This window comes from Furipterus horrens, unplaced genomic scaffold, assembly GCF_987537825.1.
Source record: "Furipterus horrens unplaced genomic scaffold, mFurHor1.1.pri manual_scaffold_3, whole genome shotgun sequence".
In the NCBI taxonomy this organism is placed as follows: domain Eukaryota; kingdom Metazoa; phylum Chordata; class Mammalia; order Chiroptera; family Furipteridae; genus Furipterus; species Furipterus horrens.
The window spans coordinates 63,251,442-63,264,174 of NW_028327173.1; the positions used below are offsets into that span (position 1 = coordinate 63,251,442).

General features: G+C 41.2%; 1 protein-coding gene across 3 annotated transcripts in view; it reads left to right on the plus strand.

Annotated features, from left to right (window-relative positions):
* The window catches only part of SAMD13 (sterile alpha motif domain containing 13), a 45,945-nt gene that overhangs the window by 20,857 nt on the left and 12,355 nt on the right, over positions 1-12,733 (plus strand). For all 3 annotated transcript variants that reach the window (XM_090271695.1, XM_090271693.1, XM_090271694.1), the window contains one exon: positions 8,260-8,371. In XM_090271695.1, the coding sequence (XP_090127821.1) occupies positions 8,260-8,371 (112 nt within the window). The remainder of the gene's footprint in view (positions 1-8,259; positions 8,372-12,733) is intronic.

Sequence of the window (12,733 nt, forward strand, 5' to 3'; positions counted from 1 at the left end):
TTTTCATATAACAGTAATAACAATGGTCATTACTTCATTTGAACTAATCCAATAATGTTTACATGTATAGGAGTCTACATTAGTCAGGTCCCCGTTTGTGAGGAAAGCAATCAGATGTAGGGTTGAATAAATAATCTAACAGGATATTTGGTTATTTTCCGGGAAGTCTTGCCTGGCTCAAGGAAAGGGGAGGAGGAAACTGATAGACATAATTGTCTATCTGATCACTGGCTTTAGCTTTCATTCATTTACTCCTGTCCTTTTATGGTGTCACATAAATAATCAGCAGTCCTTAGACATGTTCTTTGAAAGCAATGAGGGGATTGTATCCAGTTTGCTAGGTAGTTCCTGGGTACTCTCTCCCCATCATGCCCCTCTCATCTGTTTCATCTACCTTTCCCAGACCCCATAACTACACTGCCTGCCCCACTCTACCTGAATGCAGTGAGCGATGGTTCCTGGGATGCTGTTCTTTCCAGGCAACAGCAATCTGGAACAGGGAGTGAGCATGGTGGTAAGATACCTCTACACTAAAAGCATGGAAAAATAAAATAAAACTCCTAAGACATTTGCAGTGGCTAAATACCAAATACTTCTTAACAGCTAGCTAGAAAGGAAGGAAGGGAAGGAAAGAAGGAAGGATGGAAGGAAGGAAGGAAGGAAGGAAGGAAGGAAGGAAGGAAGGAAGGGAGAAGAAGGGAGGGGAGGTAAACTGAGCCACTAATTTAAACCTAAAATATGACCTTTCCAGTCAAGGATTTGATATAAGCCTTCTGCAGGTATGTTTGGTGAGATAAGTTGGAGTGCTATATATTTTTAATATAGGTACTATATGGGAGTTAATAGTGATATGTAACTGGTAGTTTTATTTTTCTTAGTGAAGCTAAAATTCATTTCTTAATATTTTGTGGCTGTCTGTTTAGTCTAATATATTGTGCATTAGTCAGCTTGAGCTTCCATAATAAAATACTGTAGAATGGGTGGCTTAAACAACAGAAATTTATTTCTCACTGTTCTGGAGGCTGAGAGGTTTAAGATCAAGATTTTGGCTGATTTCGCCCCTGCAGGGAGTTCTCTTACTGGCTTGCATGTGGCTGCCTTCTCACTTCACTATGTCCTCATGCAGATTTTCCTCAGTGCATGCATATGGTTCTTACAAGGCCACCAATCCTATTGCATTAGGACCCCACCCATATGCTCTCAAAAAAGTCGTGTCTCCAAATACAGTTACATTAAAGGTTTAGGGCTTCAATATAGGAATTGGGGTGGGGGACACAATTCAGTCTTATATAATCTTATGATAAATGTTTGATTATTCCCTTAAATGATAAATTGGGTTAATAGTTTGGTATGTTTACTGTTTTGATTTACACCACTATGTCCATTGTAAATAACTGTCTAAAAGAAGGGTACATTTCAAGAGTAAAATGCATAAAACTAGAGTCAGCTAAGCATATTATCACATTTTAAGCTCGAAAACAAAGAGAGCTTCAATCAAAGCCTGCAGAATTCACAAATGTGCATCATATATTTTTTATACAATAACAGCCTTGAGGAGTTGCTGTTTCTACACAATTTCTGGTGTGCTTTGATATCCCTATGGAAGGAAAATTGAGTTAGTCTCAGCAATGAAGCTACACCGACATCCCCTGGGATGCGTCCACTATGCTGTGGCTCAGTGTGGGGAGGGGAAGGTCTTTAGGCTGTCTACATAATTGTCTTTAGTATTAATGATTGGAATATGAACCATTCATATGTTTGTGTTTAGCAAGAATCTTGGTGTATCTGATAGTGAATAAAACCAGAAATTCATTGAGTCCTCTTGAGAGCAGTTTCCTTATTGACACAAGTTCAGAGATCTTTATTTGTACTAGAAAGTTAAGAGCAGGTGGGAAAAGAGGCAATTTAAGATTCTTTCTTTTCAGAAAGATTGAGTGCGGTGTTGGGGATACATTCCCAGCAGACATATCCAAGGACAGAGTGCTGTGCCATTTCAGAGGAAAGCTGTCAGCCTGGGGGGAGATAACCTATTATAGTGGGAAGAAGTGATGCAGGAAGATGCCCCTCTGTCCTTGGGACCTGCTCCTGGTGTTGCTGCTGATTCTGGCCTCCAAAGCCTCTCACCGACACACCCAGCACGGCCTGACTCACAGTGCCATGATGACTTCCACATCTGTGCCCTTCTTCCTCCACCCATCTCTTCCTCCTGTTCCCTTACTGCTTTTTGAATAAGGCAGGAAACATATATGATCCTCTTTATCACACAGCTAACTTGAGATTTTTCTCTTCGCTAGACTATGAGTTTCTGAGGCTTATCAAGTGCCTGGCTCATAACAGGAAGGTTAAAGCTATTAGTGGTTGGAATAAAATACTGACTAAGGACATTCAGAAGGAGACACTGAGCCAGTGCCTTTTAAAAACAAGTAGAATGCTAATATGTGGAAGTTGAATAGAGAGGGCTTTGAGTGGCATAACCAAAGCTGCAGCCATGGGAAAGCCCAGGATTATGCTCAGTTGGGTTTCAGTACATACTTGGAATGGGAAGTAAGCCCAGAAAGTTATGTTCGAATCAAATCCCTGAATGCCAAGCTAAAAAATTTACAGGAGTCATGAAGAATTATTTGCTTTTCCAGTGCTTTCATTGCTTGGGTATGCTACAGCTAAACACAGTCAACATTTATTTATCTGAATATTAAAAAATGAAAAATGGCCTGACAAGAACCTTGAAATAATTCTCTCTTTTTGGGTCTGGATACCTTGTAGCCAGATTCTTGCTTGTTGGGATAAAGGGAGAGGGAGAAAAAAAATGAAGTTAAAACTAAAGCTCATTTAGTTTCTTTGTTCTTAGATATGTCATAAGCAAAGAAATCAATATTAATTTATTACAATCAGAATGATATTGCTTTTAGCCAAAGGCTGTTTTAAGACAGGGGCAAAGAGCAGATTAATTTAATTTTGAAAGTAAGTTATAAGGATTAAGGCAGTACAAAGTTAGAGTGCATTTCTGAGTGGAAACTTAAATAACATTGAGAATTAGCTTTATAAGAAGAATAATGTGATAAATATATCACCATAATATATTAACCAGTGTCTAAAGTAACTTTTGCTCTGAACTTTAAAGCAGAAATGCAATTAATGAGTATAATGGGATTGTGAATCACATATGGGTTGCATTTATCCAGAGTTTCATCTTGATATGATCATCCCTCAGAATTTATAATACTGTAAATACCATAAAGTATGTACACATTAGATATAGAGAAGAGTTTCAACTATTTTCCACATGTCTTCACTAATATATAAAGGGAAAATGGAGACTTGCTGCCAGCACTTAAAATTATAATGTGCCAACATGAAAATGCTCATTATAGGGTCCCAATCTGCATATATCTGCCAAATTAGTTATTTATTGTATATCTGTTCCCATGATGATGTCTCTCTAGCTCTCTTTAAAAGTGAGGTGATTGTTTAATTAAGGAATAATTTTTTCCCAGTGTGAATTATTCAGGCATGATATAATTTTTATCAATGCATGATGTACCATATGCACAGAGACTAAAAGGTGACTGGGTTAAATGGAAACATTGACTTAATTAAGTGGTGAGATTCTAGACAAATTCTTGTTAATTTTTTATAATAAAGTAAAATGCATATATATATTTTTTAAAATTTCAAACATGGAAATTTACTCATGAATTGATCATCTTTATGCATTGTGTTCTAAGAAGCGTTTTGCTATGATAGTGAAAAATAAATATTAAATGATGATGTAACTTTTATATCTGCCATCTCATTTCATCAGTGCAAAATTAATAGCCACAATGGGAACCACCAGCTGGGAGGCGTTTTAAACAGCACCATTTACCAGTAAATTCCTTCTGGAAGTTGACATGCACATGTTATAAGATAAACCATAGGTTTGGAGAAAATAGTCCATTAAAAAGGGAACAGAGTGTCTCAGTTTGGCCACAAATAACAGCTCTTGAGGAGAAGTATGGCTTTCCCAGTGGGGAAATGTAACACTTAAACCCATCCTCTGAAATGGTCTTATAATTTTGCCTGGCCCTGGTGCTCTGGCCTCCCCAATGCCAGCCATCAGGTTCCTTGGATCATCTCCAGTTTTCTCCTTAAAACTGTCACTGAAACCCCTGGAAGGGTCCAGTGAAATCATCCATCATGCTTTAACCTAAACAACTTGGAAGTGCAGATGTGTGCCTGAATGCACCTGCCTCTGCAAGCCATCGTCTCTCAGGGTTTAATTTACGCTGTGTTTGGAGCAATAGGTGTCTTTCAAAATTGCCATTGAAAATCTGTAAGTGTCCTAGTCAGGCAGAATGAATGGGCCCTCCAGTGCATGCGTTCACCCTTCAATTTTAGTATGACTTAGAGTTCCCTGTTCACATGTCTGCTTCCCCTTTGCAGATTGCCAGCTTCCTGAGGGCAGCAGGGCCTGCGTACACCTTCCTAACTCTGTAACCCTGCATCTACCACAGTACTGAGAAAACAGTAGAATTTTAGTAAATATTTGTTGTATCAGAGAGTAAGTAGAGTGGAAAAAGTATAGATTTGGAGGCAAGCATGTATGGAATCCAATCTTGGCTTTATCTACAATACTATGTGATTTTGGGTGAATGTCTTAACCTTTCTGAGCCTGAGTTTCCTAAAAACAGATACAGTAACCAGTTCACAAGTACACACCTGGGAGGCTGAGAATAAGTAATGTGTGAAAAGCATATTTTAGACTCTAAGTATACTCTCTGGTTGTTAGGCCAGTAAACATAACAGATCTTTGCTGTGTATTGATTATGCATCATCAGACTTGTGCTAGGTACTGGAGAGATGAGGATAGACAGGTAGGTTTCTACTCTCAGGATGTTAGTAGTCTAACATTGTGATTCTTCTTCTAATTTTTTTTTGGGGGGGAGAGGGAGCTATCAGGCTTAAACTTAGGTGAATAACTTATTAAATGTATTGATTGGCTTCTTCTGTGTGGACCCCTTACCCTAAGAATGAGAGCACACCTAGTTCTCCATTGCTCCAGTTTTTCATGCTACACTGCCAGCAGTTTTGCCAAGTTCTTATTCTCTGCTGTTTTGCTAATACTCCAGAATATTTCAGATTTACGGATGGGATGATGTCATATACCAGCAAAATAAGAATAAGGAAAGCCTCCCGCCCTAAAATTAGCATGTAGCAGGTTTTGTTATTACAATTAGATAACTACTCTTTATGAGGAAAGGCAGCTAATTGAGGCCATCCACAGGGAGAGTGAATCCAGATGTCTTCTGGGGCACTTAAAAGTGTATCTGATAGCACTCTATGCTCACCGCTAGAAGTAAGCTGGTTAGAAGATGTAAAGGGTTTATTAAAACAATAAACTCTTTTCCAAACATTCTTCAAGCCCACCGTAAGCAAGAGAGAGAAGGAACATGGTAAGTTAAAGTGAGTCCCTGGTGTCAGTTTATGTTGCTTATGTTAATGGGATGGTAGAAAATCCCAGCATGTGGATAATTTTTTTAAACCCATGTAGCTTTGATATTAAAATACATAATTAATGTTTGAAAATATTTTCCCCATGCATATTACCTGTCAAGTATTAGAAAGATATGTATGTGTGTGTGTGTGCATGTGTATACTCACATGAACATGTATGTCTATGAGTGTGTAGGCACATTGACATCCATTGTTTATAGATTCACAATCCCTAAACCCCAAATGGAAAATGCTTCTAACTAGTAAGCATTCATTCTAAATGTTTTTAAATGAAGTGCTGTGTTGATCAACCATACATCACATGTGCATCGTTAGTGACTTCCTTTTCTTTAGTTAGGACAGGTTTTTTTCCACAAAGTATTTTAAGTTCCCACTATGAGCAAAAGATTATGCTGGGAGGACAGCAGAAGTACAGCTAGACCCTAGACTTCTGGATATTTGAAGAGTTTCAGGAATCTCCAAAGTCTGGGCAATATCATTTCCATTAAAAGTAACATGAATCTTTTCAACTTTCACTAAATGTTGAACCTCCCCAAGTTTAGTTCTAGGCCCAATTCTCTTCTCATCCTCTCCAAGGTTTCAGTTACCTACCATCTAAATGATTTCATCTCCCAACTGTGTACCTCTAGCCCGCTCTTCTACTTTGAACTCCAGACTCATGTCCCATCTTAAATCTCTACTTGGCTACTGATGGTACCTCAAATTCAGTATGTCCAACTAAACCTGAAGTGTCATCTAAGTGAATTAATTAATTGTTTATCCAGTTCCATGTCCCTCATTCTAAATGTGTAGTCCACCACTAAGTCCTGCTGATGTTATTGGTTAAATATCAATTAAAACAAGAAGCAGACTGATAGTGACCAGAGGTGGGGGGGGGAGGGAGAAGGGGAAGGATCTAGTCAAGGAACTAATGTACTAATGTAAGTGACCCATGGACGTGGACTACAGGGTGAAGGCTGACCATTGGATTGGAGGAGGTGGGTGGGGCAGGGGAGAGAAATGGGGGAAAGATGGGACAGCTGTAATAGAACAAAAAAAAAAAAAAGGGAAAAATGCAAAAAAAAAAAAATCACTGAAATCCACACACTTCTCTCCTTTTTCATAGTCACTATTCTAGTCTTGATCACCATGATTTCTTGCTTGGATGACTCTAATAGACCTCTCACTGGCATCCCTTATTCCCTTCTGGCTCCTCTTCGATACTCTTTTCAATGTGAATCTGATCAGGTCTCCCTCTTTGCATAAGACCATTTAACAAGTCTCCATTGCTTGTACACAAAAATCCAGAATCCTCAATGTGGCCTCCAAGAACTGCATTGTTCCCTTAGCAGTGTATCTTCCTGTCTAAGAGCCTGGAATAATTTCCTTCTGACTTTTCCATCTGGTTAATTTTTGGCTGCTTTCTGTACCGTACCTCAAAGGAAACTTCCACAGAGAAGCCTACTCCAGTGCCTTAAGGTGCCTCCCCTAGCCCCTTAAACTGTCCTAGCACTTACCACAAGGTGCAGCTGTCCATCTAGTCGTGTGTTTACTGATCAGTGTCTCCCCCACAGGACTGAAGGTTCACAAGCACAGGCCGTGTCTGTTTACTCACCCATGTGTTCCTAGCTGGAGAGCTAGCAGGAGCTCTGTACTGAAGGATCTTTTAAGCCAAGTTAAGCTATTTGGAATTTATCTTAAAAGCAGTGGGAAGTCTTTGGAGGATTTTAAGTATGGGAACAGTGTGATTGGATTTTCACTTTGGAAGAATCATCTTGGATGAGGTGTAGAGAAATCCAGACAAATACTCCCAAACAGAACTGAGAGGGAGTCACAGTAACTGCAGGTCCCTGCCATCTCTCTCTATTCCATTTCTCCTGTCCCTCCTCTCTAAATCCAGCCCAGCAGGCTACCCACTGACCCTTGCAGACAAGTACTTGATCATATCTAGTCACTTAAATATTGATTGAGTTTCTAACTACATGCTTGACACTAGGGATAATAAAATGAGAAATGATCCAGGTCCAAGTATGTATCTCTAGTCCACATCTCTTGGTCTGGTGGGAGAAACTGATTGATAAGCAGAGAGCATAATCCTGCATAGGAAGTGCCATAATGGGAGTTTGAATGGAGTTCTCAAGTGCAGAAGAGGTTCTAACTCAAACAATTCCCTGGTAGAGCAAGAAAATGCCTCACAGGAGAAGGCATTTGAACCAGAATAAACTAGGTAGGAATGGTGGATTTTGTCAGGTAGAAGCAGATGGGGAGGGCATTGCATGTGGCATGTGTAAGGCTCAGAGCTGTCAAAGGGCATGGCAGATTGGGGAGTGGAGTTAGCCATGTGGTTTACAGCTGCAGAGAGGATTATGGGAAGGGGCATGAGGAAGGTAGTAGGAGATGGAGAAAGGCAGGTACATTGGGGCTGTTTTGTAAAGAACCTGGTGTTCTTGACTCAGGGGAATCATACTGTGAGCTGCCAGAAGTCACTGGACCATGCTTAGTATCTCTGGATTAAAAAACAGTACATGAGGAAATACTTTATATTAAAGGTCTAATGGTTTGTTAGGAAAGCAGTGACTGAGCCAGTGAGAGTAATGTTCTTCTGAATCCAAGAAGCACAAGAATGACGATGGTCCTGAGGGAGCTAATTTGGGACCTGGGCCTCTAGGGAAGAGGGGACCATGGTTCCTGTGAGCTGGCCTGGGCTCCACTGGGAGCCTGAGTCCTGGGCCTGGATGCACGCTGGCATGCTCTGCCGTGACAACAGTCTGGGTTTGTGTTTTGCAGTTCGGTGGAGAAGGGGAGACCACCCGATCCTGCAGACTGGGCTGTAATGGACGTCGTCAATTATTTCCGAACAGCGGGATTTGAGGAGCAAGCTAGTGCTTTTCAGGAACAGGTAACTGAGTCTAGAGAAACACACGATGAACACAGTTACTCACCTCCCTTCCCCAAAGAGGCAGAAGGGAGTGAGGAGAAAGAGGACCAGAAAGCAGTGAAGGACCAGTGGGGCTCTGCGTGTCCTGCATAACAAGTCTTAATCATACCAGGCCCTAAGATACTGAAGAGGTGGGGAAGGGAAGAAGAAACGTGACAAGCTAATGAGTTCTTCCTGCAAGAGAAAAGCCCAAGCCCTGAGACAGTCACAGCTGCAGAGGCGAGGGCTAACGCTCATTTACAGCTGCATATTCTGAAAGACGGAACAGCCCTACCTTCCGCATAGACACGCTGGAAAGCAGAAAACAGAAAAGAATGAAAAAGGAGGGACTAATCTGTCTTAGAGACAAGCAGCCCCATCTGCCTCTGGCCTTTGTACCAGCTGAGCTTAATAGCCCCCCTCAATTTGCTTTCTGAGTGCTTAGCAAAGTAGAGCGATAAAAGCACAGGATTTAGTTAAATCCTGGTTCTTCTAACACTGTGTAACCCGGGCAAGTTACTGCATCTCTCTGAGTCTTGGTTTCCCATCTATAACATGCAGAGGTGGATTAAGGTTGGTTGAGGCCCTGGGCACAGAAGAAAATACTGGACCCCTTAAAAAAGAGAGAGAGACGGGGAAAATAAAAATACATGTTAACCATATTTTTAAATAAATTAAAAAGTGTAAATTTGGGGTTCTGCAGGGCCCTTCAGAAGTCGGGGCCCAGGGCGCGCGCCCGGTGCACCGCCGTTACACCCACCTCTGATAACGTGAAGCTATCAGTGCCTCACTTGGTGCGGTGGTGTTGTAAGGATTCTAGGATAATGTATGCGCGCGCAGTGCCTAGGATGGGTCCTGGAGCAGTGCTGATGCTCCCCGAGTGTTAATTCCCTTCCCCTGGGTCCAGAGTTAGTATTGGAAAGAGGGAGGGAGAATCAGGGGGTATCTCCCAATTGTCTGGGTGACTCCTGGCCCCATTTTTCAGGCTGGGTCAGATCTGTAAGGATGGTGCTCAAGGTGCTTTGACCATGAAGAAACAAATTGGGGAAGCATGTTGTGGTCCACACCAGATCAGCTCTGTAGGAAAACACAGAGTTTCTATCTCCCTATCAATAACGGCTGCCATTTTCCTAGCGTTAAATCTAACATAATAATATAATCAAGAATATTATGAACTGAAGAATATGTCTGGCTGCTTCTTCCATATCCTTTTAACCCTTTCTTATTCTCTCCAGCTGGGTTTGGATAGTTGAACTTTTCTAATATTATATATGCCAACCTCTAGATTTCCTTCAACAAATATTTTTCAAACCTGATCCCTAGATATTTTTTGTTAGTTTGGATCATTTGCCAAAATAACAGCTTAAACCACTTCACACTCACCAGAATCACTAAAATTAGAAAGATTGATAAACCCAAATATTGGTGAGGATATGGAGCAAGCACCCTCTGTTACATCGTTGATAGGAGTATTAACATTAACAAAAATACATCTACCCCATGATCCAGCAATTTCTTTCCTGAGTATTTACCAAAGGGAAATGAAAATATATGTCCATAAAATATTTGTACAAAATTGTTCTTAGTAGTTTTATTCATAATAGCCTAAAACTGGAAGCCAAAGTGTCCATTAATAAGGCAATGAATATACAAATAGTGGTATAGTCATACAATGGAATGCCACCCAGTAATAAAAAGGAATGAACTACTGATGAATATAACAGTCTGGGTGAGTCTCAAAACATTATGCTGAGTGAGAGAAGCCTTACGCAAAAGAGTTCATACTAATCATTTCTGTCTCAGTCCTTTCATGTTGCTATAACAAAAATACCATAAATGGAGTGGCTTATAAACAAATATTTCTCACCATTCTGGAGGCTGGGAACTCCCAAGATGAAGGTGGCTACAGATTTTGTATCTGGTGAAAGCTCACTTCCTAGACAGCCAGCTACTTTTTGCTCTGTTCTCAAATAGAGGAAGGGGTGAGAGAGCTCTGTAGGACCTCTTTTGTAAGGACACTAATCCCATTCATTAGCACTCTGCTCTCATGACCTAATTACCTCTCAAAGGCCCCACCTATTCATATCATTACTAATACCCTCCTGTGCCTTGGGCATTAGATTTTAACATATAAATTTGAGGGTACATAAACATTCAGACCATAGCCATTCCCCTTAGATAAAAGTTAAGGACAGGAAAATGTGTCAGTGGTAGAAAAGCATCCGAAGAGTTGTTGCCTCTGGATAGGTAGGAGAGGAAAATGACTGGGATGGAGCATGAGGAGACTTTCTGGGTGATGATAATGTTCTATGTCTTAATAAGAGTTTGGGTTATAGGTATATGCATTGGTCACTGCCTGGGCACAAGCTTATACAAATGATTCAGATTTGTGCATTACATAGCCTCTAAATTTTATCTCAAAAGGAAAAGAATTGTAAAAATAATTAAACAATTAATGATATACAAACCAAAGTATTTAATTTACAACTTACTGATGTATATAACTGAAATGCATCAAAATATGGGCTAACAATTGGATAGAGGGTTGAGTAGATGGATAGACATATGATTAAGTAGATAAAATGTTAATTATAAAATGTAAGTGATGAGAATATGGGTATTTATTAGAATCACACAACTTTTCTTTATGTTTGAAAATTTTCATAATAAAATTGTGGGGGAAATAGTTCAGGTTGGAAAGTGGAAGGTTGATCAACTGGAACGTATTTTAATTTGGTGTGTAATAGTAGAAAGTCCATTAACACACCTCTAAATTTGAACAATATTGTGAAATGTTAAGCAAAAAAAAAAAAAAAAGGACTTAGCTAAAAGGTCTCTTGGCTGGATTCCTAGCTGCCCAAAAGTGTTTTCAGAGTGAGCTTCTGTTCAGACTTCTGAGGCATATGCCCCAGGTTGGGGTTGGGCGTGTTCTTTGGGCCATTTGGATTCTTTGTAGGACCTCAGAAGCAGGACTGGCCAGTTCTGAGCTTGGTCTAGGAGCAGGCCCTTTCTCCAATGGATGACATCACTCTGGCACTAGAGACACTTTGAGACAAGAGGGAACAAACTCTCCCAAAGCATTTCATTCAGAAGTCCTTCAAGAAGGGAAGGGAGCATCATCTTGCTACTGTGTTGAACCCGCCAACTCAGGAGCCTGGTAAAGACTCTCCAGGGGACTGGAGTTTCACAGACATGATCCAGAAGCTGGAATTCCTTCATTCTCATGGAAGGCCAGTTGGGTAGTGGAAATAGTATGGCTCAAATTATTCTCTGGAAGTGATCCAGATCTTTCTTCTGCTGTGAAATTATCATCATCTTTCCTCTGCTCATTAAAGGAGGACAAGAAGGGAATTACTGTACAGGACCCAGCTGATAAGACAAGTAGCTCCTGTGATTTTCATGAGGACTGAAGATCAGGATCTCTACCACGTTAACCTTCCTCTTCCACCATCATGATTTAGAGGCCTTCAGTGTTTCACCTCCACGGATCTTCCTCAAGCAGTCAGCAGTCACTCACCAAGTTCCTTCTAGGTGGGAAAACTTCGGTTCACCCCCTGCCCAAACACATTACCTTTCCAGACATATCTTCTGTCACAGAAGACACATCCTTAAAGGCTTTGGCCTGCCTTTAAATGTAAGCAGGCAGGGATGGAGAGCATCCCCTAGACCACCTTAGGGAAGGGCAAGTCCAGAAAGGGTAGCACGGTTGCCAGTGATGTGGGGAGCTTAGTCTCATGCTGTCCCTTCTAGACGGTTTGTGTCCCCCCAAAATGTATATGTTGAAACCCTGACTCCCAACATGGTGGTATTACAAGGGGGAGCTTTTGAGAGATAATTAGATTTAGGTGAGGTCATGATGGTGGAGCCAGAGAGCTCTTTCTCTCTCTGCCATGTGAGGACCCCAGCAAGATAGCAGCTGTCTGGAAGCCAGAAAGAGGGTCCTCACCAAGAGTCCAAGCACGTCACCATTGTGATCTTGAGCTTCCAGCCTCCAGAACTGTGAGAAATGCATTGCTGCTGTTTCAGTCACCCTGCCTATGGGATCTTGTTCTAGTGGCCTGAGCTGACTGAGACACTGACACTGATGCCACACATGTCCACCCACAGGTGGGCTGACTGTAGGGAGAGCATCTGTCTCCGAGGTGTGGCCTCCAGGTACATAACTGGATACTATGTTGCTGAAGCAGCCAGACTGGGATGTGGCCTTCTAGCAGCATGCTCCCTTGGAAGCTGTCAGGCCACAGAGTGACTTTCATCTAAAGCACAGGAATGGTGTCCCAGGTTCCTGTTGTATGGAGGGCAGCTGGATTAAGCTGGTGATCTTTGTGTAACCTCCTTTTCTCT